The 26,672-nt window shown below is 43.2% G+C and overlaps 3 protein-coding genes across 5 annotated transcripts in view; 2 read left to right on the top strand and 1 right to left on the bottom strand.

The window, feature by feature from the left end:
* plcb4b (phospholipase C, beta 4b) overlaps window positions 1-4,240 on the top strand; it is a 70,387-nt gene extending 66,147 nt beyond the window's left edge. Inside the window, exons 38-39 of the mRNA XM_084000698.1 lie at window positions 64-150; window positions 1,618-4,240. Of these exons, the coding sequence (XP_083856824.1) occupies window positions 64-150; window positions 1,618-1,686 (156 nt within the window). The 3' untranslated portion in view covers window positions 1,687-4,240. The remainder of the gene's footprint in view (window positions 1-63; window positions 151-1,617) is intronic.
* A 4,152-nt stretch (window positions 4,241-8,392) lies between these two features.
* Window positions 8,393-12,804, top strand: lamp5 (lysosomal associated membrane protein family member 5; the record flags this gene model as incomplete). The annotated part of the gene is made up of 6 exons (XM_084000697.1): window positions 8,393-8,453; window positions 8,969-9,147; window positions 9,701-9,832; window positions 10,232-10,328; window positions 10,951-11,139; window positions 12,629-12,804. 6 exons carry the CDS (start codon window positions 8,393-8,395, stop codon window positions 12,802-12,804), a joined length of 834 nt encoding a protein of 277 aa, XP_083856823.1.
* A 6,069-nt stretch (window positions 12,805-18,873) lies between these two features.
* pak5 (p21 protein (Cdc42/Rac)-activated kinase 5) overlaps window positions 18,874-26,672 on the bottom strand; it is a 53,583-nt gene continuing 45,784 nt past the window's right edge. For all 3 annotated transcript variants that reach the window (XM_084000695.1, XM_084000696.1, XM_084000694.1), the window contains 2 exons: window positions 19,714-19,848; window positions 18,874-19,562 (listed from right to left, as the gene is read on the bottom strand). In XM_084000695.1, the coding sequence (XP_083856821.1) occupies window positions 19,407-19,562; window positions 19,714-19,848 (291 nt within the window). In that variant the 3' untranslated portion in view covers window positions 18,874-19,406. The remainder of the gene's footprint in view (window positions 19,563-19,713; window positions 19,849-26,672) is intronic.

Here is a 26,672-nt window from a genome sequence, read left to right as displayed (position 1 = left end):
TTAAAAGTTACTATTTGTTCAGGATTTGTGGGTTTGTAACTTGCGTCCCTGTGGTATCTGCAGCTGGCTATGAAGCATCAGAAGGAGATGGAGCAGCTACAGAAAAACCAGAAGGATCAGTTGGAGAAACTGGAGAAGTTCAACGAGCAGGTACAACTGCACTGTAACACTGAATAAAAGAATGAACCTCACGGTCTAATTACTGTAGATTTGACATTTAGTGTAATATACTGTAGATTTCAGACGGAACTGGCTGATAACTGCCATCCTACTTGCCATTCACTGACAGCTCTTTATTCTTCATCTGAACAGCTGACATGTCTAACCACAGCATTTATCAGACCAATTTCCTCACTATAGTGTGGAGTGAGTCTGTTTATGGACCTTCCTGCTCCACTGGCTCTTCAAGTATAAATGTAACTTGTGGCTGGGGACTACTGCAGCTCTCTGGCTGATTTCTTCCCTAGATAATGGCTGCAGTTTGTATCATTTGTGATGTAAACTGTAATTAGTTTTACAGGAAGTGTTCCACAAAGCTGACATCAGAGCAGTCTTAAGGGAGTCCAGAGACAAACCAACTACACCTTCCTTCTTATAGAAGCATTGCTTTGTACAGATTTCAGTCCTCAGATGAATAAACGACCTCCCTCTCCCCTACACTGTCAAAATCACAAATACTAGAAATCAAAGAACTGTTTGGCCATGCATACCAACGTGTTATGTTTCCATCTTTGCCTTTTATTTTGCCACCTGTCACACTTTGTTACATGTACATTTTTTACCTGTATACATAGTCATTTGTTTTTAATATGGTTTGCTTCTCCTGGCACAGCTTTTGAAATCACACCATGCAAACAAACAGGTTCAAGGTAGGCATCTCCATCTCACTCATCTACCTCTGATACCACCTCTCTGTCTGTGTATCACTTGAAAATTATGTTTCCTTCCATCTCTTAATCCTCGACCTCTCAGTCATGTTACGTCTTTTTATTTTTGTCACCTCACTTTACTGCTGAGCCTGTAAAAACCTGCCTTTTAAATGCCGACTGTAATGAGCAGTCCTGAAATGAATCACTACTGAGAAAGCAGAGAAATGGTACACAACACACTGTCTTTGAATAGATTTCAAGATTTCTAAAAAAGTGATTCATTTCCTCTGTATTCTGAAAACCCATTCCCACATCTTTAGTCTGCAGTGCTCAGGGTGTCAGCACTGCCAACTAGCAGCTTGAGTCATTTATCACCATGACTCACCAGCTATTACTACGCAAAAACAGCCAGCTCACAAGCTGCTCTGCTGTGCTCTCACTCGGGCTCATAATCATTTGCTTTCATAGTATGTGACAGTGTCTCAGCACAGACATTCTGTGACAATCATTACACATCACTCTCACACAGAAAAAGTATGCAGTTATTGGCACCCAGAAAGGATTAATGCTGAGGGGGAAACAAATGTGTCTCTAACCGATGAACCCATGAGCAATACAACATTCTGAATTTACAGCATCAGGTCAAACTTGCAGATGATGAAAAACGGGATCCTCTGCACATGTGAGAGGTGTGAGGTCTTCTCTCTATGTCTGTGTGTTTTGTCAATGCTTCTTTGTCCCTTCAAAGGCCAAGGACATGCAGCAGATGGTGAAGCTGGAGGAGGAGATGGACCGCAGACCGGCCACGGTGGTGTGAGCGACTGAGACTGAGACACACACCCACGCTCATACATGCACACACACACACACACACACACGCAGGTGCAGAAACACTCCACCATGGATAGCCCTATACACCCAGGAGACGAAAACCCTCCCAACCAGAGTCTCTGTACTTCTGTCATGCTCAAACACACACACACACACACACACACAGTAGCCCTCTTCACCTCTGTTTTCTTCTGTCCATTCACCTGCTCTCACTCTCTCCTCTGCACCTTTACGCCACCCACTAACTTTTTACCACTGAGCCATTGGTGCTTATCACTGACGAGGGGGTTTAACCACTTATCAAGTAAGGAAATGTTACTTGGGAGATGAAGCGAGTGCGACAGAGTCAGACGCATCCCCTCCTCCATTTTATGTAGATCTAAATTTTCTATCACTCTCACTGTTCTCTGTGATCCACGGGCAACACAGCTGCAGCTATTGGTGGGGACACATACACATTCACTCATGGGTCATGAAGTGGACGTCCGTTCCCTTTTTGACTTGTTTTTAATTTTTATTTTTGAAATCGGTACCCGATTAACCGCTCCAGAGACAGCGTGGAAGAGGGGAGAAGGATATGTATAAGATTTGTCATTTCAGCACAAATGAATAAACTTTGTGAAATACACTGTACGCTACACACCAGTCCTGTCCTGAGCACTTTGTATGTAATAGGCCATCATAACAATGTGGAAAATGTAGCAGTGCACTACTAGAACTACTAGTTTTCTGTATTTCAGTAAGAATGTATTAAAAAAAAAAAAATCACTGTATGAAGGAGAAGCAAACCCCCAGTGTCACCTAATCCTACAATGGAACTTGTTTGACCTCACAGAGATGTATTATTGACTTGTTTGTTGTTCAAAAATGTTACAGCTGACTATAAAAAGGCTTATTATATAGGTGAGTGAGTCAGAAGACTATAAAGGGAACACGGGGGATACTGCTCAATGACTATCATGGCCAATTTTTCAAATGTAGTTTTAATCATTAGGCTATACCCAAGAGATGGTGTAATATTTGTGCCTCATTCCCCCTAAATAATGATATGATAGTCATTTATATTTTTTAAAATTTACAAGTTTACAACTGCAAAACTCTTTAATACAACATTCTATACTCATTTGGGGCTTTAAATCATGTATACTATGCAAGAAAAAAAGCTGAACAAACACATGATTCCCTCAAAATGTAAGGTGTACAATTTCAAGAATTTTCCAGTACGTTGCCAAAAGAAGTACAGGTCAAAGTATTACAGTGATACTAACCAATGTGGTTGCTTTGTATGCCTTTTAATGTAATGATGACATGACATTATTGCTACAAGCTGAGGCACAGTCATTAGTATGTACACTGCCCAATTAAAAAGATAATGACATGCTGTAATGAAGTGGATATCCACTAGTACGTTCAGACCTAAGTAGGATTAAGATAGTTCTTTGCACTCGGAGAATCAAGTCAAAGTTAGAAATGAATCCATACTTGGCAGCATGTTAATTCTGCTGTAATACATTCTTTTAATTGACCAGCCCATCACCGTCAGACAAGAACTTTGGCCGACAGTAGTCAACGCCATCTCGTCTTGTCACGTTCCCTCTCATTAAGGCATTCTTGAAGTCAAGTGCTCCCTTAATAGCTTCTTGACTGCACCTTAACAATTTCAGCTAGTAATCCTCATTGTTTCCCTCCTCGCCTTTGGTCAGGGAACATCAGACACAATAATTATAACAGATCTCAAACACAGCCAGTGACATGGCTGCCGCACACAATCCACACTAGGGATTTCAGAAAAGGCCTGTATCCCTCTGTGTCCAAAAATGGTTCCCCTTAGATGTAGCAGTCATATAGAAGGTTTGAGGAAGCATTACTGTTGTCAGCCCAGGTGATACTGCTGGGAAAAAAAAAAACTACTGCAGAGGGAGAAATATGATGTAGAAGTACTATTATGAAGTAATCCTGTGGGTACTGTAGTATTGTGCACATATGATCATGCGTTGACACTGCATGGCGCAACACTAACAAAGATCAGCCAAAATGACAAATAGTCATGATATGATATGAAAAACACAAAAATATGAGGATGAAGCACCTCTAGGTATTCTGGCCTTTATACGATTTCTTTTTCCTGTTGTTTTAATCTGCTGTAATTCACTTAGAGGGTAGATGGGATGTTCTTGTATATACTGGAATGTATGTAGTTAAATCTACTTTTTGACCAATTGTGTTCTGTCATTCAAGGGCTCGGGGATAGAGTGGGTCTGCTGGAAACTGGGGGAAGACATTTATCAACCACTGGGTTTTCTTGTTTGTTTTTGTTTCTGTTTTCCAGTCTGCCCTCACTGCACCACACAACACAGTATAAAACTCTCACCACATATCTAGTGCAGAGATAAACGAGTAAAAAGTGCTTTTAAATTTTATTCCATCGCTTTCAAATGTGCCACTCAGTGTCTGTTAGGACGTTTAAATTATTTTATGAATGATAAAATGCCAAATTAAGGGGTTATTTATATGAAGATATATATAAATAAATGAATATATATATATTATATATATTAGATATGTGTAGTTTAAGATAATTATGTTTGTTAGAGGCTTTTTTGCACTAGTTGAATGTTTATGTTGTGTGATTACATGTAACCTTTGGCTCTCTAGTTTGTCAAAAAAAAAAGCAGATTATTTTTGCAGAGCAACGTCACCGATTTGAGTTCCTCGGTTTCTACTGTATTTCCTCTGTTTTCTATTTTAACTGTAGCTTGTCAAACCATTCTGTGCGCGTTTTTGTATTTATATTGTATTGTTGAACTTATAGCAATGAAAATACTGTTGTTATCCAGCTCCTTTAATACTGTTTTATAGTATGTGTACCAATAAATCCAGGTGTAAAATGGGACATAACCCTGTGGCTCACTTGTGTTTTCTTGTAGGCTAATTTGGGTCATTTTTTCATTTTTGTCTTCTTCGCATTAAATCTTCGCATTTGACTTGTTCACTCATTTTCTTGGGAATAAAAAAAACATGAATAGAAAAAGAATGTAAATGCTATTCTGGGATTTGGGAAGGTTTAAAAAATATTTGTAGTATTGTAGTTGAGCAGCACAAATTATTATTCTGAAAAAACATATTCGTTCTACTTGTCATTTAAAACTATAATGTTGTTTTATATGGTTTCCACAAGATGTGACCATATTATCTTATTACACTTTACTAAAGAATAACAACCATATGGGACTTTAGGGGCTCTGGTTGTTTGTCTCCTCTATCTGAGATCTGATCAGCATTTTAGAAATATACCAAGGGGAGTCACGCTGTGCGGGGCCAGGTTTATTGTTAGGGGCCGGAGTGGGCAGCGCTCGCCCACGCTCTTATTTACTAAACAATGAGCACCGCTGTCTGATCACATTCAACAAGTGCGGGATGGATTCATATCGAAGACCCACTCATGGACGCAGGCGGCTCAGAGGCTGGGGCTTTTTGTCATTATAAGCCAAGTATTTCCATTAGAAAGGCGAACAAAGCGCGGTAATTATGTTGCCCGGCAACTCCGTGTTTTCCCCCTCACTATATAACAGAGTGATGGGTTTGTTTTGTCAGCACTCGTTGAACGGAGAGGTTTTCAAACCTGCTCCGTGTCGTGGGAAGATGACATTTCTCTAATAAGACTTTGAACTATTCAGGAATCATGCTCAGGGCTTCCTCTAAGTCTAACGAGCAAACGGGCACCAAGATCCTGCTGGAGGCGATGTCCAAGGATAAAGTCCACCTGGCCAAGTTTGTTCTGGACGCGCTGGATGGAGAAATCGTGGACTCCATAACAGAGGGCGCACAGACGCCCCTCATCTCGTCTGTGCTGCTGCCTGACGGCCAGGCGCGCTGTAAGTTTGTAGAGCTTCTGCTGCAGAGAGGGGCCAGTGTCAACTGTCCAGACGCCAGCGGGCGCACCGCCCTCAGTTACGCATGTGAGAAAGGTTACCTGGACGCAGCCAAGGTCCTGGTCCGGAGCAACGCAGACCCGGAGATAGTGGACTGCTGGGGGAACACCGCCCTCATGTACGCCGCAGTAGCGGGTCACTCAGCCGTTGTCGAGTTTCTAGTGAGAGCTTTCAAGAGACTCGGGCTTCAGATAGACAGGCAGAATAAAGTTGGCAACTCCGCTGTTGAGGTGGCAAAGTTTCTGGGCCACACAGAGTGCATCTTTGCGCTCACCAACAACTCCAAACGGGGCCGTGAGTGTGAGGGGGGGGCTCAGGGCCCCGCGCAGCCGCGGCTCAGTCTGAGGTGTGGTGAGGTCACTGACAAGTTTGAAATCAAAGTCGGACATTTAGTGAACAAACTGGAGGTCCTTCAAACGTGCAGTCATGCAGATTGCCTAATGGTTCAACACTGCCCATGGCAGCCAAGGCCTTGGGTCAAGCAGAGTAAATTACTATCGATGGACTCGATCGAGGAGTTTGAAAGAGAGAATGACTGCTGCTCCCCCCCTCCACAGGAGCTGGAGTTCTCCGGGGTCCTGACCCCTAAAATCCCTCCCGACTGTTCTCCCAAGTCCGTGCATCCTAGAACCAGGGAAAGGCTGCTCAACACCGAGGACCATCTCCCCCCTCTGAAGCAGAACTATGAAGCTCAAAAGTCTATTTTCTTCTCGCCTCGGCCCAGCAGAAACACGGCCAAACCAAGCGCACCCTCCGCCCTGGAGATCTTACTGACTCCACTTCTAGCCAACAAAAGCGAGGCTGAACCAGGGAAGGAAGAAACCAAAATTTTAGACTTTGGTGTTCACAGATTTCACGACAGCTATTATCAGAAAAGGTGTAGTCTGCCAACGAGTGTCCTCAGCCCCACACCTCCGGAGCGCACACTGGTGCCTTCGCGTATATCCAGAACGGTCAGGAGGCGCGAGGCGTCTCCCTGCCACGCCGACCCTCTTCAGTTTACCGCACCGAGCGCAGCGGCTTCACCCACCACTTTCTCGGTATTGAGCAACAAGCTCCTGCGCCGGTTTACCTCCCCGGAATTTAAAAAGGACGTGAGGGAGTTGGATCCAGTGTCAACTTCAGGGCGGATTCCGCGATCAGTGACTTTCCCCCAAAGCGTGAAACACCCCCAGGTCGACAGTAAACCCAGTATCGACAGCATCAGCTCCGTCAAGTGCGAGTTTGACTTTCATTTCAGAGTGCCCAACTCTTAAAGCCGCGGCGCGCCGTGCGTAAAAAGTGTTTGGACATATCCAGCAATAATCTTAATACAGCGTGGTTGCCTACGGACCATCTGCTACGTTAAACTGCGCAACTTTTCCAAATTCATCCCCGATGTCTGATGATGTTTTCGTCACTATAACAAATTGTAAAAGTTTCTGCCTTTGTCGGGGGAAATGAAGGTGAAGCAGACGGGTTTTAACTACAACTTAATCTTTGGAAAGAAATAGCACAAAATTCTCCGCATGAACTATGCGCATGAATACCAGCACCTCCCAGCTGGAAACTGCTGCTAGAATGAAAGGCAGTGCCTTAGTTTAGATGGTTGTGTGTGTCTGTGTTTGGAAGCATGTGCCACTCCTTTTGGAATAGGTGGGGGTTGCACTGAAGGTGGAGGGCTATGTGCAATAAATCATAAATCGTGTAGAATTTACTAGTGTCGTCTGTATCTTTCAGCACAGCAGTGCAGATTTCAGTCAGGTGACCTGCCACCTTCAGGTAGCCTCCTGATGTTAATGGTTGGTGCAGTGAATAAAATCTCACTATAACTGAAATGAACACTGTCCTGTGTTTGATATGAGTGTGCGAGAGAAAAAAAGGAGACGGACACAGACGGTTCTTCGTGTCGTTTTTGTTCTGATAACATGGTTTAGTTTATGTGAGCTCATGAAGAGAGAAATTATTGCTTGTGTATGGAATTAGTCTGGAAATAACACGTCATAAAGAAGAGACAAATTACGCCCTAATACTTAAAGTGCAGGTTCACTTGTGTCACGAGATCTGAAACACGAATAAATCTCTTTCTAAAAAGACAGACGTGTTCGTGTCGGTAAATGTCGCCCAAGCTAATGATCAAATTAAAAGAGGATTTTCAGTGATTTTTTGCAGCTCTCCTTCTCACCCACTCTCAGCTGCAACGATGCTGAAGTGGAGTTTCAGTGAGGGAGGGAGGGGGTGTTGTCGGCGTTTCCCTCCAGACATACATCATTTCAGCCCATCCTACAGCTGCTACCACAGAGATGGAGACTACAGCATTGCGGGAATAACTGAGACTGCACGCCGAGTCCTTCCTTTTAGGAGACAAATTCAGTTGACGGACTTTTTTTTTTTTAATCTCCGGATTGACCGCTTCTCCTGTTGTGAATAATGTGAAGAAGGAGCTCAGACTTGCAGCTGTCACTGGGTTAAAATCTGTCAACCTTGGCGAGGGAGGTCGGTGTGGACAGCCAGAACTCCTCGGTGCCGGCTGGATTCTGCAGTGCAAACCGGATCTCACGTCCAACCTGGAGACATTTTTTTTGCTGCATTCACGATGATCTGAGCGTGACTTCTGAGCGCTGAGTAGAGGCATCCCCCCCTCTCCCTCTCTCTCTTTTCCTTTCTTTCTCTCCCGCCTCCCCTCTCCGTCTCTTTCTTTCTCTCTTTTCTTTTGGTGGGTTCAGCGCAGGCTGCCCATTCAGTTCGCCCCTTTTTTCGGCGCTGGGGAAGCTGAGAGAGATGGGACGACTCGGTTTCAGCACCACGGAGAGCGCCCGACTTGTGCTGCTCAGTGTGTTTGGTAAGCGTGTGTGCGTGCGCTTTTGTGTACGTGTGTGTGTGTAGATGTCGTGACTCTTCACTATGTGTGCACCTCCTGCGCGTATTGAGGCATGACAGTGTATGTGTGTGTGTGGTCTAGTCTGTGTATGGGGTAGAATGCTTCATTTCGGATTTCGTCCTCACATAAATCTAAAATGTGTCCAAACACATTCAGAGTTGCAGCTCATCACTTCCTGACGTTGTTTAGACTGCAGCCAGTAGCGTGCTGTTGCTCCCCTGATACTGCAGATTTCACTCTCCAGTGTTTTAACCTGGTTTTGACTTTGCCGTGAGGTAACGGAGGTGATGTGTCAGAGATGTGAAGATGTGGGGGACCTTCACTTAAACTCACAGCAGCCCATTATGTCGCTTTTTATGCTGATTCTGCATGTTTTGGTGTGTGCGTGAGCGTGTGTGCCCCATCTGTCTCCCCACTGACATAAAGCCCCCCCACCTCCTGCCTTTCAATATTCTTTCCTATCATGTGGTGAGCAGGTGTGCTGCTGCTGTCCGTGGTGCTGGCGGAGCAGGAAGGGGAGAACCTGTCTGGTCTCTCCAACAACCCGGACAAAGCCATCTTCGCAGTGCGGGAGAACGGCACAACATGCCTGATGGTGGAGTTCGCCGTGAGATTCCTCGTGCCATATGACGTGCTCGCGCTCAACGGGATAGACGTAAGGAATCCCCCCATGCATTTTAATACATGTTCCGAAACCGAAGCCGACACGAGCATGTTAGACGCCTTAAATGTTGCTGTGTGTTGTCCATCCATTGCGCGTAACGGTGGTTGCAGCGCGAGGAAATGTTTTACATGCAGAAAATTCTGACATCTGTTTTTGCTCATATTAATGATGGGGTGTTTCTACGTTACAATAGAGCATATTACATTACATATCATACTAAGAGCTGGATTTTGGAAACTGCTTTTGTGGTGTGCAGTCGTGCGTAAAATGCCGATCACGCATTGGAACTAACCATCAAGAAAATGAAAATATTTTTTCGATATGGAACTTTATAATCAGCTATTTAAATTAATTCAATTTGTTTATTTTTGCAAGGACAACTTATTCACGCAATTAGTGTGTTTTCTATACATTTGGTTGCCCAAAAGGTTCGTGCGTAAAACAGAAACCAAAATGGCACAAACCAGCAGCGACATTTCAGTCGTAATCTGTCCCTGCCTGTAATCCGTCTCCACGTGCCACTTGCTCCTGTGTCTTTTTACAGCTGATCACCGAGCAGGCGTCGTTCACTCTGCCCCGTAGTGCAGAGATCGAGGGGAAATGTGGGAGCACGGAGTCAGAGATCCACATATCCTGGAAGAACAACGCCTACGTTCTCCGCATCTACTTTACTAAGGTGGGCGATAAGAGACAAGAGAAACCGATATATTCTTAATACTTCATCGTATGCAATTAAAAAACAACAACACAAATCTACATTTTCACAAATACAGTCACCTTGTATCTTATTTTTGTTGAAGAATTTAAAACGAGCACGGATGTGCCCGCTGTTTCAAATTTATGCTGAGGTCTTTTCCTTTAAGTGCAGCTATTTCAAATCTTACCAGAGTAATAATGTTCCTTTACTGCAGTGTCAGGTCCTACATGACAGACATGAAATGAAATAATTTAGCAAAAATCTTGTACTAAAAAAGTTTCAACTATGAATGGAAGTCTAACTTGTCTTAAACCAACTGGCCCACTCTATGCAGTGGAAAAGCCCGCTTTGACACGCGTGTGTGTCTGCGTGTTGCAGGAGTTCCGTGAGAAGGGCATTGAGGTGTGGAAGATTAGCAAGGTCCAGTTCGTCTACGACACCTCGGAGACATCGCATTTCATCAACGCAAACAACCGTGAGTCTCCCGCTAAGCCTGTACAGTAGCAACTCAGCACATTCCTACCCCGCCTGCTTCGATCGCATCTAGCTCTCATTCATCTCACATTAGCATTCTGCTTTAATTACAGGCTCGATTCATGCAGGGATTTACCATGTTCGCCTCCGCAGAGCATCCTCTTTCAGATCTTTATCCTACACATTTCATCTGAGAACACGCGTATTATTAGGCCTATTACTATGATTTATATTATTGCTATCATTAGTAGTAGTAGGCTAGTAGCAGTATCAGTGGTTTTTTATTATGAATTCGCTGTGTCGGACTTTTTCCAGCAAACTCGCCATAGACCAGATCCTCTTGTAAATTAATACTTAAATCATTTAATTGAAAACGTATTATATTTACAGTGTTTTTATGTTTGTTAAATAATCAAATTTAGCCAATTTTATTTTATTCTGGAGGATTTTCAATCTTTTTGTTTGTGTTGCTTTTGGTTGCTATATAGATCCACCCCAAAAATCATGAAAATGATTAGATTGATCACACCCACACACACACACACACACACACACACACACACACACCCTAAAGTCCCATCATTAAGGCCCTCCTCTTCACTAATGACTCATCCTCTTTCCAGCTGGGAAGCACACAGCCAGCACCCACCGCCTGTCAGCCCTGGTGACCCCCGCTGGCCACTCCTTTTTGTGCACAGCACAGCAGACCCTCACCCTCATCTCTAGTGACCACCAGAAGGGCGTCACCGTCTCCATGTACGACATCCAGATCCAGCCGTTTGACATCGCCTCCGACTTCATGTTCAGTGAACGTAAGCACAACCTGGTTATGATGACACCTTTCTGAGAAACACTGCAACTACGAGCAAGTCAACCTTTACCACACACTGTCACTGACATGATGATGATGATGATAATGATAGTGATTATAAGAAATCCTGGGGTGAGGTATATGGCCTTATAACTCTCTATGACACACACACAAAGCTCTCTGAGGGGTCACTGATGCAGTATGAGGAGTACCTCAGGCTGCAGAGAGGAACACAGGGTAACATTAAAATAGAGGGGGTGGCGAGAGAGACAAAAGAGACAGAGAGAGAGAGAGAGAGAGAGAGAGAGAGAGAGAGAGAGAGGAGGAAAGAAGGGGTGGGGGTCATTAGAACTTAATGTGAGTGCAGTCATATCCTTGCCTTCAATGCAGCTTTTATAGACATACCCAATGAACCTGGCTGTCCTCTGGAGCCAATCACCTTGGAAGAATCATTTGCTCTGAGTTGCTGTAAACTAGGCTGTGCTATGCTTCACTGCTTTCCTTCTCGTGTGCATTACTGCTGTCCACAGGGAGGAACACCCTCAACGTTAAACCACATACTATACGGCCGGTAGAGCCAGTTGCGGTTTGGTGTCCTCCTTCCTCTTTACACATGTATGAAAAAGATGAAGCTAACATGTTCAACACAAAAAACAGAAAAATGTCTAGTTATATAACTGTGAGAGGAGGCATCTGTTGGAAATGTGTGTCATTTAGCAAATAAAAACCTCAGGACCAGACACACAGATGCTCAGTTATCCACTCACATGTTGCGCAGACGTGCATCCGACAAGCACACACACACACACAAACCATGCTAAATCAACACCCCTAACAGTCCACACTCAACTGCTTATTTAAGAGTCCGTCACAGGCCACGTGATGAGTTGCAGCTCATTACTGAACTCTACTGAAGGTAACAAAGTTACAGTTAGACAGTAGGACTGAGTGACATGTTTAAAATAACTAAGACTTCACCAGTATCCATAAATATTGCAACATTATTTATAATTGGCAGAAAAGGACAAACTTTAAAAACACTAATAGCTGAAACACATTATGACCATGGACTTTGGATGTACTTATAATTATTATTATGTCATCTGTCAAAATTCAATAATGATAATGGAAAAAATGGGCCAAAAAATAATTAAATCAATTTGAAATCATCTTACAGACTTAGCACTTCATTAATTGTTTGGGCACCCTGGTGGCTCACCTGCTACAGACTGCATACAGGCTCTGCTCTTATTGCAGTGACCTGAGTTTGAACCCAGCCTGGGCCCCTTGCTGCATGTCCTCCCCTCTCACTGTCCTTTAAGTCCCCTGTCCCTCCCTGACTGTCCCCATGCAAACAAATCCAAAAGAACTAATTAGATAATCAATGATTTTATCATCACAATACAAATCTCAGGCCTTTTAGGAGTCTTGCCACTCACGTTCAGTCTCCTCACCCTGATGACTGTGTTCATTATTCCTTTTTCCTGCAGCCTACAAATGCATCACTGACCAGCGGGAGCGCCTGGAGGAGACCCTCCCCCTAGTCTTGGGCTTCATTTTGGGCCTCATAATCGTCATCACGCTCACCGTCTACCACTTCCACCTGAAGCTGACAGCCAACCAGCCCCAGCTCCCCAGAGATCGCTCCATGTACAAGAATATGTAGTCAGCAGCACAGCGGCGGCTCCCTCAGCTCTCTCCAAAGCTAACCTGATAAAAGACTTGTCTTCTCGATGTCCCAGGCCTAACACCAGAGGAAAGTGCCCTGCCAAGGACTGATTCCCTGACAGAGAAATGTCTGTAGCCTGTACTGTAGGCCCACTGGAACTTTTGAACAGCTAAAACACGAGTTAATGGGACAGCTTGGGGCCTAGCATGGATGTAGTTGGAGGGTCAATCCACCAAAACCTAATTTAACTGGCTGCTGAATTGAATCTTAACGCCATAAATTCATAGTCTACATTACAGTGATGAGAATTTTAATGCCTTCATGAAAATATAATTGATTTATGTTTTGATTGGTGGTTTTTGACATCTGAAAATCACCAATGTGAGGGTATAGTCGATCTGTTTGTTTACCGACATCACTGGGGCCTATTTCATCACTTCAGCCATTTTTATCCAACTTGTCTTTCAAAGAAATTTCAGATATTGCCTGAGCTTCTGCTGCCATTTGCCAACAGTTTTTGTCTTCTCCTTCCCTTCTCTTTCTGAAACTGCTGCTATATTATTTCAATACCTATTGTTGGTTCTGTATTTGCTAACCTTTAATTTCATTTTTGAATGCAGCCATAGTGTTGACAGTGGACAAGTCTTGTAGTGTGTGCAGTGCAGTGGCATTCAGAGTCATTAAGAGTTGCAATGTTTTTGCTTTGACTTCAACAAGTCTTTTCTCCACTCTGATATATGGAACATATCAAAAAAGGAAGAAAGAAATCATTCACATCTGACAAAAAAAAAATCTGTACTAACAGTGAAGAACTTATGAGTGTTTATGAAAGTACAGAGGTTATTAATTCAAAAATAATATGTGTATAATATTTTCAGAAACAAAGTCTATGCATAAACCTCTGCTGATGCAATCTTGTGCAGTATTCTTCTGTTCATTTAAATAAATTGCTGGAATCATCTCCACACCTCTGTGAAGTTATTTCTATGATACATTTCATTGCCACAGTACAAACTCTTCAATCTTTTATAAATGTCACAGTTTCTTTCCTATGTTGTTTTAAAACAAATTAAACACGACCGCAGTCTTCAAATAAAATAGTGTGACTGGACAATGGTGATTGATACACCTGCCAGTAGATAAGCTACAGGGATGAGGTATTGATTTTGTGTCTGAATCTGGGCCTTCGAAGGAAACACAATATGAACAAATCTAATTGAAAATAAACAGAGCATTTGTGTCAGCTACACCTATTTGTTTCAGCAGTGTGGATGTCATACATCATCCTGGTCACAACACATCAAAGCCACAGCCCCTCGGCCCAGTTTTTCACTCAGCCAGGACACTTCACAGTTGGAAATGATCTTTATGAAAACTCACCACACAGATTAATCCCACTAGAGCTGCAACAACCACAACATTATGGGGTGGGTTTTTAACTGTGAGCATGAATAAAATTACTCAACAATCCAGGGATGGTTGTAACATTGTCTGGTGTCTCTGGTGGTGTCATCAGTGCACCATACAAAGATGAAACAGTCAATCAACAATCAGCTAGTTGTTCGATTTTGTTAATAACTAGGCCTATTTTGATCAATTTTCAGAAGAAAAATGCCAGACAAACTATCTTTGGTTTCTCAGGGTTTGCTGCTTTACTCTGTGTTATGTGACAAAAAATGAATTGGGTTGGGTTTAATTCAACGGATCTGGCCAAATAAGACATAGGCATATAGGCCTATTTCAAACATGGTGTCATGTTGGAGCTTTTAAGGAACCAAACTAAGAACTAGGCCTATTAGTCAGATTAATTGTTATTTTGCGACTCTAATCATCTTCTTTTTTTTTGTTCAAGACTGAGTTAGCTATTCACAAGGGCGTAACAGATTAGGTGTTTGTTTGTTTTTCATTGGCTAATATTTTTTAATTGTACATGGTCATGTGGAATCAGAAAATCATCTTCTGTTTATACTGAATATTATGTTAATTTACACAAAACACACTCAGTGTCTTCTGCACAGTCAACTAACCACAATTAGCCTACTATTATGATAATAGCCTTACTAGTTCCACCAGGGTCAGAACATGCCACAGTCAACATTAGTCAACTGATTGTCCACCATCATGACCAAGATCCTGTAATATTACAGGCAGAAAAAAGTGGAACAAGACATGACTTTACAATAATAGGCATTTCTAAAGTTGAAGTCTCCCATTGCCATAATCCCTATAGTTTTAGGAGTAGGTTTGTTACCTTTAATTGTCGGTGCAAGCTGTTTTTAGAACGGCGGAGCAGAGCCGTGAGCTGCTCAGAGCTACGCTACTGAGGCTCATGAGAGGTTTCCCTCATCAAACTCATCAAATAGACAACCCAACAACTCCAAAACGCTCTGGTGGACAAGTTGTGACCTGCACATTCACCCCGCTATGAGATAATAACAGAACTAGGCAACGTTTCGTTATTATCTCGTGGTGAATGTGCAGGTCACAACTTGTCCACGAGAGCGTTTTGGAGTTGTTGGATTGTGTGTAGGCTATTTGATGAGTTTGATGAGGGAAAACAAGAAATCCCATTAGCCTCTGTAGCGTAGCTCTGTACAGCTTGCGGCTCTGCTCCGCCGTTCTAAAAACAGCTTGCATCGATAGGTAAAGCACCTACTCCTAATTTGCCAAAATGTTCAACTATCACTTTAACATATCACCTACGGCATACCACCTTATTTCTAAAATCTGTAGGCCTAGGCTAATTATGGCACAGTTACAAAAATGATTAGCCTAATCAAGTGTTTTATTCTGACTTTGTACTTCATTACAAGACCGCAAAATAGAAAGCACCGACCTCGATTCCCCTCATCCATAGATATCAACAATGTTGCTGCCGTTGCCGTGGCAGCACAAACTCATCATCAAATCTGATCAGAGCAAACTCCCAGCGCCGAAACTGCGTTTCAACTTAAAGCTAAAATACAACATAACAGCTTCTTGACGGTGTGAGAAGTGACGCAGGTCCTGCTCACACGCACACACACACCAGCTCAGTAGGTTACAGTATCTGTTTGTAGCATGTTAAGTTAGCATGTTAGCCCACTATCAACTCAGTTCATTTTGAGAAACTCACCCTTTGTTGAAGTTCACAAGGTCCTTACAGCGTCAGTCCAGTTTGTTCCGTTTCATACCAATTTATTTAAATTCCTTCGATATTTGTATGGTCCTCTACAGTTCACTTGTAGAACTAGCTACACTGCAGTCGTCATTTTCTCAAAACTAACTAGCCTAACTATATCTAACAACCTGTCAATAATTAAAACGTTACAAAAAAATTAATTAATCAGCGTTCGGACATTAAACTGTATAAAACTCCTCGGAAGTTTAAAGTCCAGCGGTCACCATCAGCAAACAGCAAACTGGTCCTTGCAGAAAACACACAGGTGTGGCTAATGAGGCTCTCTGTCCCAGTCAGGCACCTGAGGACCAGCATGCATTGCAGCACGGCCCTAACTGTGGCCAGGGAGGATTTTAATGAAACTCCACCTTCATTCAATGTTCCCGATCTGGGAAATGTTTGATTTGACCCCAAAATACCTTTATTTATTCCCACTGACTTTCATTTAACAGCCGTATTATTCTAATGATCTGAATTCTACTTCAAATATTTTTTCCACAATAATGAATATATGGGACTATTAAATGCTGTAATTTTTTTTATATAAACTCTACAAAAACCTCTGATCTCTAGACATCCACTGTAAGATGCTGCAGATGTTTTTATCAGGCTGTGTTGGCATGTGTGCTGTTTTTATTCTGAACAACTCAGATCATCCACTTCATAATATCTTGATAGACCATAAAGGCTCCTCTCTCTTTGATGCAGGATGGAGAGATAGAAGATCCTTCATACCTACAGCCATCAGGCTTTTTTTTTTTTAAACATTTTTATTCTTCTGCATGAGTTGTCAGACAAATGAATTTCCCTTTGGGGATTAATAAAGTCATTCTTATTCTTGATATTACACCACAACCAGTCTTAAAAAGTCTGCCATATATGATGCTAATGTATCTGATTATGCAAATTACATGTTATTGACTGTATGAAACTGTCAAATTTTGCGAAAAGGTCAAAGATGATAAATGAAAGTTAAAAAGTAAGAGTTGAAAGCAACACTAGCAACTTTCAAACTGTCATTGATGGATTTTGATGATTTATCTTCACAGCTTTAATTTTACATGATGTACCTGATGTTCCTGTGAGTGGAGTGTTTGTTTTGTTAATCTGTAGATATAATATATTATTCACCTTAATAGTAACTCAGTGACTCTACGGTCTTCAATTTGATCGTCATTGATGCCCTGCAGTCTGAGTAGCCCCAGTGCTTTTATTTACTGAGCCGTTGGCAGAGGTATCTCTCTCTGAGAAAGAAGCTCCAGTCTCTGTCCGAGCTAAATCAATATCCCATTATAGTATTTCAGAGGGAAATGGCTTAGAGGAAAGAAAGAGAAATAACCTCATATATTATGGCAACACCAATCCATGAATGTGTCTTTCTGCTTCTCTGTTCAGAGGCGAGGTTAGGGTGAAGTAGTTGGGAATGAGAACTGTTGAATTTAGAGAATATGGAAGACCAAAACAACAGAGAGAAAATAAACTGTTGATGGCTGAAAGGAAGTCCCTCGAATAATCTGACAGTGCGCTGTTTAGAAAAAAAAAACAACTCTTGCCTGATATGAGACACAGAGAGAAGAGGAGACTGTAGAGGGTAATGAAGGAAAAATCCATGCAACACATCTCAATGTTTTTATGGGCGTTTTTTTTAATTGAAACCAGCTTCACTGATAACAAACATGCAATATCACTGTACAAGCAAACACCACAGATAAGTGTTACTCATTCAAGTCCTGACACATTGTCAAGGATTAGCCAGCTGCACACACACAAACACACGCTCGCACACGCACACTCTCAGATGTTGTACAGAGATAAACACACGCTACCTCTTTTGCTCTTTGACACACACACAGACACATTTGCACACAAACAAGCACTGACACACGCACACAAACACACACACTCACACTCACTTACACACAGTCATATTTACATATCACAGTGAATGATGGGTAAAAACGACGCAGGGAGGAGGATTACACTGTTCTCCCGGTCCGACCAGAGATGAGAATGGCAGCACAGTTCCAGTGATAGCGAGTGTTTCTCTGACTGAGGTGGGATAAGGAGTGAGATGATGACAGTGAGGATGTGAGTAGAAAACCAGACCTTTTATCAGCATCCTAAAATCTGTGCGGTAGGCCAGTGTCTTGGATGGGCGCCTCTTAGCATTTAGAGAAACAGGATGAGACTCCTAATATAAAAGAAAACAGGTCTGTGTAGAGTAAATCTTTTTTTTTTCTTTTTTCTTTTTTTTTGTCAAATCCACTCAATCTGTGCTACATTTAAATGCATGGCGTAATTACAGTATCATAAATACAGGGCTTCATGATATCATAAACAGGTTTGGGGTATTGCTTGGATGATATAACAGCTGATAATACTGTCTGCCGATGCGCTTTTTAGAAATGTAAATCAAAACCCAACAAAACAGCAAAACAAAAAAAAATTAACAAAAAAAAAGGCCACACTACCAAAAAATAAAACTTCAATTCCAATAAATAAATAAATACTTTAAAACGTCATACAAAATTCTGACATTACCCTTTTTTTCCCAACATTTAATGGAAGTTCTGTCTACAAATGTAAGATAATAAATATATTTAGTATTTTTAGTAACAGTTAGGTTTAGGTGGGTTTATTTGGGATATCTCTTATATCTTTAAGCAAAAACTGGATTATAAACAGTAGGAAAGATCTCTGCAGAAACTCTGTTTAATACTGCTCATATCACAATGGTTACGACACGATAAAATACTGCAAATTATCAAAACTGTACAGAAAAACTTACAAGTTTCTCTAAAATACATTTTCACTGTTAGTGTGTGAGAAGAAAGATACAAGAGAGCGCGTCTCCGTTTGACCAGCTGAGCAGCAGTCCGTCCTTCAGATGGACTGATGACGCAGCAGCAGCAGCCGTGTGACAGTCAAAATCCTCTCTGTCTCTCTCTCTCTCTCTGCACACAGCTGATTGCTCTGCCCTCTGCTGCTCTGGTCTGGGGCAGAGCGCCGGTGCCCCGGGTTCCTCCACCTCGACGCAACCCCGCTGAAGCTCTTGCTGATGGCTGCTACAAGTCTACATGGAGCTGAAGACTCACAGTCTAGGAAGAGAGAAGACCGCAGCAGGGCGAGCCAGCCCACATGTTTCTACTGGGCGTCTAGTGAGTTCCTCCGGCACAGTGTACTCTTCTACTCCGGTTCAGAGTTTCAAAATAGTAGATGATTTTTTTTTTCTTCTTTTCTGTGTCGTGTGTTTTTTTTTAAATGTATTTCTTAGATATTCCTCAAGCTAATCTACGTCACGGTTACAGGTGTGAGTGTTGGTGGCGCACCGCCACGCGGTGGAGTGTTTTGGCTGGGTGAGGGCAGGGCCACCCTGGTAGTGTGTGTACAGTCTCTGCGTGTTTTTAAGTGTAGAAGAGGGCGGCTTGGGGCCAGCAGGTCAGCGGTGGCGGTAGTGTCTCATCAGCGGGACGATGCAGGAAGGGGGTCCCGACAGCTTGAGGAAGGGGTGCTGGAGGAGCTCCTGGGCCGTGGCTCTCTGAGACGGCTCCCTCACCAGCATCAGGTCCAGGAAGGATCGCAGCACCGAGGACACCTGGGGATTGTGAAAGAGTACTTTGGTCCTTGGTCTTATCTTTATCATTGATTGTAAATGCAAGTCTAAAGCTGGCACAAATATATGCAAGAAAGATAGTGAAAGATAACGGAGGCTGAGCTACCAATACTTGTTTATATAACAGATCTACCTTGTGTGACTCTTTTAGCCGAGGCGGCAGGTTGTCTCGTATCCTCCTCATGGCCTGCAGAGGGGGCTCATTGAAGTACGGGGGCTCTCCGTCCACCATCTCTATCACCATGATGCCTAAAGACCAGATATCCACCTGGACACACAACACAATGTAGTGAGCTCATGTACAGTTCTCAGTATACTTGTACAGCGCCTTGCAGAAGTATTCATACATCTTGACCTTTTCCACATTTGTCACGTTACAACTACAAACTGAAATGTATTTTATTGGGATTTTTATGTGATAGACCAATTAAAAGTAGTGCTTAATTGTGAAGGGAAAATGATACAGGTATTCAAGATTTTTCATAAATGAGGTGTCGCGTGGCACAGTGGGTTGAGCAGGCTACATATACATACAGTACTATATGCAGAGGCTACAGTCCCTACTGCACCCCGGTTCAAACCCTGCATCAGGTGGCCACTTACTGCATGTCATTTCCCGTCTCACTGCCTCCCAAAAAGCCCAAACATTATATTTAAAAAAAGAAAACAAATAAAAAATCAGAAAAGTGTGGTGTGCATATGTATTCAGCCCCACTGAGTCAATACGTTGTTGAACCACCTTTCACTTCAATTACAGCTGCAGGTCTTTTGGGGTACAGTATGTCTCTACCAGCTTTGCTCATCTACAGCTGCAGTTTTTGCCCATTCGTCTTTGCAGAATAGCTCCAGTTGAGTCAGATCGGATGGAGAGCATCTGTGAACAGCAGTTTTCAAGTCTTTCCACAGATTCTCAGTAGGATTGAAGTCTGGACTTTGACTGGGCCGCTCTAACACATGGATATGCTTTGATGTAAACCAGTCCATTGTAGCTCTGGCTGTGTGTTCAGGGTGGTTGTCCTGCTGGAAGGTGAACTTCCATCCCAGTGTCAAGTCTTTTGCTGCCTGTAATGGCAAATTTTGATATAACCCAGTGTATGCTTTAAGACTAGAGCACAAACATGTTATTCGAGTGAACATTCCTGTGCTGACAATTTATGTGGCCTTATCAGGGGAAGCAATATCCACACAGAGCAGGCCCGAGGTCAGGACCTGAAGAAACTCTTTGACACAGTGCCTGTTCTGTGTGGATTAACCACTCTCACTATCAGGTGGTAAAGCCAGGCATGGCTGTCAGGGCGCCATATATTTTGTCTGTTCAAAGCTTTGTTTTACTATAAGATAACGTGTCTCTAAACCTCTTCAGCTCACTCACTCACTGACTGTACTCCTGTGCAGTTGTGTTGTGTGACTCCATTCATGAATGCCTTTTATTAAAACTCAAGAAAGACAGCTGACGTGTCGAGTTATCCTTTTTTAAAATACTTTGGTGAAGGAACAACATTTTTTGCCACCACAATCTGGCGACCACGAAGGGACACCATCCGTGAGCGGATTCCGGGACCTCTGGACCGAGGGTGTTAGAACGCGCGCTCCAGGGGCCAAGCCCTTGGGAAACCTCTAACTCCCCAAAGGAAGGTTGAGAGGAGGGCCTGACGTCTGGGAAAACGGAGTCCTCTCACTGTTGGGGTCTAACGAACTCGGTGGCTACGGAAGACACTTCGCTGTTTCTTTCTGGTGAGTTTTGAGAAAAGATAGGAAAAGCCAAGTGTAAGGTTAGAGTCCTTATTCTTGTGGTTCAAGTCCACTAGATTTAGCAGAAAAAGAAAAATAGGGTTCAAGTCCCTATTCCTGTGGTTAGAGTCCACTAGGCTTAGAAGTTTATTTGGTTGCCTGTTTTAGGTTGGCTTAACAATTTTGACTGTCTGAAAAAGAAAAAATAAGAGTAAAATTTAAAAAGTTGGAATCTGTTAAATGAAAATAAAATAAAAATCCAAATTTGGTAGTACTATTTTCATGGTAAATGAATTAGTAATTAAAGAAAAGTAACCTAAATTTGTCGGTTTAAAACAAAAATAATAATTTAACAGTGACATTTTTCTTATTACTATTAAAGGAGTAATAGTGAGTAAAAAAGGTAAATCTAAATTTGATTTCTTTTAAGTAAAATTGCAAACGTCTGAGAGAATAATCATGGGAGCAGAGAATAGCAAACCCTCTGAAAGTAACCCATCCGAGGGACCAGATTATGAGGCCCCAAATGTAAAGTACATGATGATTAACTATGGGAAGGAAGCCATAACCCAATTAGATCTGTGGGTCAGAGAATTGAAATTTCCAAAAACAGGAAGCCTCAGCGTTAAACAGCTAGAGTTCCTACACATGAGATTACAGATAATGGCGGAAGAGCAACTAAATAGTAAAGATAAAAAAGAAAAGGAAATTGAGATAGACTGGAAAGCTTTTGACATGTGGATGCATGAAGCAGAGCGTAGGCAGGGCTCCAACAGGACCGTGCCCCAGTGTCTGAAGCTGGATCCAGACCTGGACTCTGCTCCACCTGCACCTCGACAGCCACAGCAACACCAACCTCCACCTCCACCTCCACCTGAAATTCAGCCTGCACCTGGCCCTCAACCTCAGCTTCCACAACTCCACTCATCGCCCCTATCTCCATCTGCATCTTTAACCACATCACCAGATCTGGCTAACGCATATGCCACTCTACAAGAAACACTCAGAAACCTGAGTCTGAGTCCCCCACCGTACAACCTCAGCTCCGCAACGCGGTCGGGCCTGGGTTTCAAGAAAATCACAGACTCGGCCACGGCCGAACCAGGAGCAGAGGGACACGTGACAGCCCCCATGATTGAAGTGGCCGCGGGAGATGGGCAAGTAGTACTGGTGTACAGGCCATGGACAGTGGACTTTAAAAAGGCCAAGGAGACAAAGTTGAGGGCTGAGAAAGGGGCAGCAGATAAAAAAATGAATAACATCATGGCATCGCTGGCTGCGATTCAAGCAGTTCAAGCCCAGCAACAGAAGAAAGAGAAAGAACGTGACCGCGACCACGGCAGACGCAAATGGCAAAACAGAGGCCGTGGCCGCGGACGCGGAGCAGCGGGCCGAGGTGGTGGAGACAGAGACTGTTGTTTTCGTTGCGGGAAGAAAGGACATTGGGCACGGGACTGCCGCATGTCCAAAGAGGCAGATGATTGACTAGATGGTGGAAGCGAGAGTCAGGACGGATCTGGTGGAGACACTGAGCCGACTGGGAGCATGCTGGAAACACGTGAGAACACCCACACTAACACACACTCAAGCCCACTGATACACAGACACATATGCTGCACGCCGTAACACTGATACTGCCACTGATTCTAGTTAAGCAGCTGTGAACTTGATAATAAATAGCTTAAACTCAGCGCCATGTATCAGCAGACAGTTGGTGTGGGAGGAACATTTTTTAAAAGATACAAAGCTCCACTAAAATGCATTTGATCCTAATTTGGGAAAATTTTCAAACACTCATTCCTTAGCTATGACAGAAGTCCAGTTTTAAATTGGTGAAAAAGGATTGTATTTGTTTGTTAGGTTTTGATTTGTACACTAGACGGGGTATTATATATTAGTGGGATAAGGGTAGAAAACTATCAATGCTTTTCCACCACCCCGACACACAACTCATGTTAAAGGGGAAAGTGACTCTCCCCCTGCTCTGTTGTGCTGCAGCTCAGAGCACACACACACATTGACGTCACATGCCCGCGCTGCAGTACACACATCCTATTATGACAGTAAGAGTATCACTGATGAAATAATGCTAGGCGGGGATTGTTTGAATTCAAATAGGTTATTTTGAGATAATGTTAAATGTATTGCCTCAACAATCTGAACCACACATCTCATTGGTGAATCCTGCATGTACAAACTTGGATAATTGGGTACAGAAGCTAAATGCTTCCTTAAACTAGACGGCTACAGCTGATCCTCAGGTGCACTTTAAAGAAGTCCTGAGGGCAAATTGCACATTGTTGAATAATGATGTTGAAGTTGAGGATGAGATAATATTTTTTTTGACTATCCCAATTTTCACATAGACAAGAAACGGTTTAAATCTGTTGAAAATATCTCGGGATCAAAAGATGTTCTCAGTCATCTCTGGGCTAAAAGTAAGCATGAAGTTCTGATTAAAAACAACTATGAGCCTGTTGTTATAACAATTAAATCACACTGTTTTGTCCCTGTTGTAACCAGTATCCTCTCAGACATGAAGCAGTTGAAGGCATTAGGCCTGTGTATGATGCTTTGTTGAAAGCTGGTGTGATTGTGCCATGTGCTGGTTCTCCAGTGAGAACCCCCATTTTTTTCTGGTGCATAAGATTCGACCTGAGGGCGAGCCTGCGGAGTGGAGATTTGCGCAGGGCCTGCAGGCTGTAAATGTTGCTGTGCAGGCCAGGGCGCCGATGGTACAGAATCCGTACACTATTTTGTTTTGAATTCCAACAAATAGTAAATGGTTTTTTAGTTGTTGATCTTTCAAACGATTTTATGTAGTTTGACAGTCAATTTTGGTTTTGCCTTGTTGGTTTGGTGAGACGCTGTATGCGTTCGCTGGTTTTGCGTGAGGGTCAGTGTGAATCTTCAACGATTCATAACTTTGCTCAGAGGGACAGACTGGAGACTCTGGAGCGGCCAGAGGGGAGCGTTTTGGTTGCAGAATGTTGATGGTTATTTGGATTGCAAGTGAGACCAGAGAGAGATGCATCAAAGCTGCGCTGGCTCTTTTCACCCACCTGGCTGTACAGGGGCACTAGGCCAGCCTGTCCAAACTGCAGTTTGATGCCACAGAGGTCACATTTTGGGTCACGTGATCTCAGCAGAGAAAAACATCCCTCTCATTCAAGAAGAAAATTTCAATTCGGAAAATTTCCAAACCTTTTACAGAAACAGATATTATGATTATATATATTTTTTGTTTTTTTGGCCATAGCAAGCAAGCAGACAATGGGTCGCTCATTGTGCAGTAGTTTAGGCACCATTAGCAGCAATTGCTCATGGGAAAGGCCTAAAAGCTCAGACCCTGTCACTTAGATGTGACACTGACGACTGTGGAGGCTGGAAAAAAAAAAAAAAAAAAAAAAAAATTTCAGTGACTTTAAGGTAGTAGTATAAAAAACCTCCGACACTTGGACTACCTGACTGCTCATGACTTTTGACCATGACTGTTGACGAGAAGGGTGGGATTATGATTTCAGACAAGTAGGCTACTGTTTTAACCCTGTTACTCTCCTTCCAACAGCTGAGGACGGAAAGCCACATGACCATGTGGCCATCATATTGTATGTTTTTCTCCCACAGGCCAGAGTTAAAGGATACTCTACTCAGTATTTTTTTTTTTTTTGAAGAGTGTTAATTTTCAGGATGTTGGACATATTTGGGTGAATGGAGACGACTTCAACAGGAAAACCTAAATGATCAGCATTAATTGATATTTCTTTTTGGTTGAACTGCTGGTACCGGCATAACAAATTGCTGTGCGAAAGTTCACGTAAACAACATTGACATTTTCTCTCTAGGTGATACCAGGACAGATGCAGCTGCAGTCGCAGCTTCAAGGCTACTTTTGTCTCACGAAGTATGTGTCCGTTGTTTTTCTCTAACACCCCCGTTCCATCCCCACAGTTGTGGCTACCGCTGAGATAGCCAACTTGTTGATATGAGCCTCTCTGGCAAGAGAGGGCCGTGTGGAAAACCAGAGAACAGCAGTCTCTGCTGTTTCCCTTGTTTATGTTTTCTCCACAGTGTGTGAAGTTGACACATGGGTTGAACCATGTGTCAAAAGGGGGAAGGATGAATGATTGAAGTATGTATGAAATCACTGGCCAGTGTGAGGATGAATGATATGGTATGGTGCATTCTAGTTGTTGTTTTGTTTTTCCTTGTTGTTTTGCTTTTTGTTAAGAAAACTTTACCAACAGGTGAAGGTTGCCCTGCAGGAGCCAGCAGAGACAAAGCTGTGCACCATCAGGTCAGGCGACTACATTCTGGTGAACGTCCATGACATCCCTGTAAGCAGCTCGGGTGCGGCCTAAGGGTGGCGACCAGCTTCCTGCTGGTCATCTCCATCACAGCGGGGCTGTCGGTGCTGTTACTGAAAGAGATCTACAACCGCGGGACGAGCAACAACAGCATGACAGATTCACCTCACCCAGATCACGAATCTACACCACACACCTCACCGGCTTGTGAGGAGATCTGCTGTTACCACAGGTAACACAACATCGAGACGGGAGGACAACGTTGGATACAAGGCAGTGATGACAGCCGCGGCGAGGAAGCTGACCAACGAGAGTTGCTATGTCTGCGCTGCCTTGCCACATGAAATGGGTAATTCATTGCCACTGCAATCCTATCCTCTAAATGTTTCTGAAACTTTGGGGGCGATGATTGCTTTCACCCAGGGAGACCACAGCCCCGAGCGTGTGGTTCACAACCTCACAGATGAGCTGCTGAAGATCAACGTGAGTATTGTGAATTGCAAGGGGTCAAGCGTTCGCTCCTGAAAGGCTTCCAGGGGAGTGCAGGAGGGGGTCTATCAGGCTTTGCGACCTGGTTGGTGTGGAACTTGCTATTTAGCTAAACTGTTACCAGCTGTCAGGATTGTACCTGACCTTAATCACTTCCACACTAACTATGATCACTACTACCCACCACACCGGGCCAGGAGAGACACTGACACAGTGCGTGAACGAGTCAGCACTGTGGAGAAGATTTTTGGTGCTCTCCTGCCTGGCTATGGTGCAACGAGCAATGCGTTTAAGATCAATGACATTTCTCTGGACTTGGAAGATCTCACTGGCACAGTAGTCACAGGCTTTGGGACACTCACACCAGCGGTGCAGGGCCTCAGCAATGTGGCTCTGCAGAACAGGCTGGCCATGGACATGGTGTTAGCAAACCAGGGGGGGGTCTGTCATGTTGTGGGTACTGATTGCTGTACTTATATTCCTGACATATCTGATAATATGACCCATGTTGTTGCACACCTGAATGATTTGTTGCATTTGCAGAAGAGCCGAGACACGGAAGAGA

The sequence above is a fragment of the Trachurus trachurus genome (assembly GCF_905171665.1).
Source record: "Trachurus trachurus genome assembly, chromosome: 24".
Lineage (NCBI taxonomy): Eukaryota > Metazoa > Chordata > Actinopteri > Carangiformes > Carangidae > Trachurus > Trachurus trachurus.
This window is presented reverse-complemented; position numbering and strand designations above follow the sequence as displayed.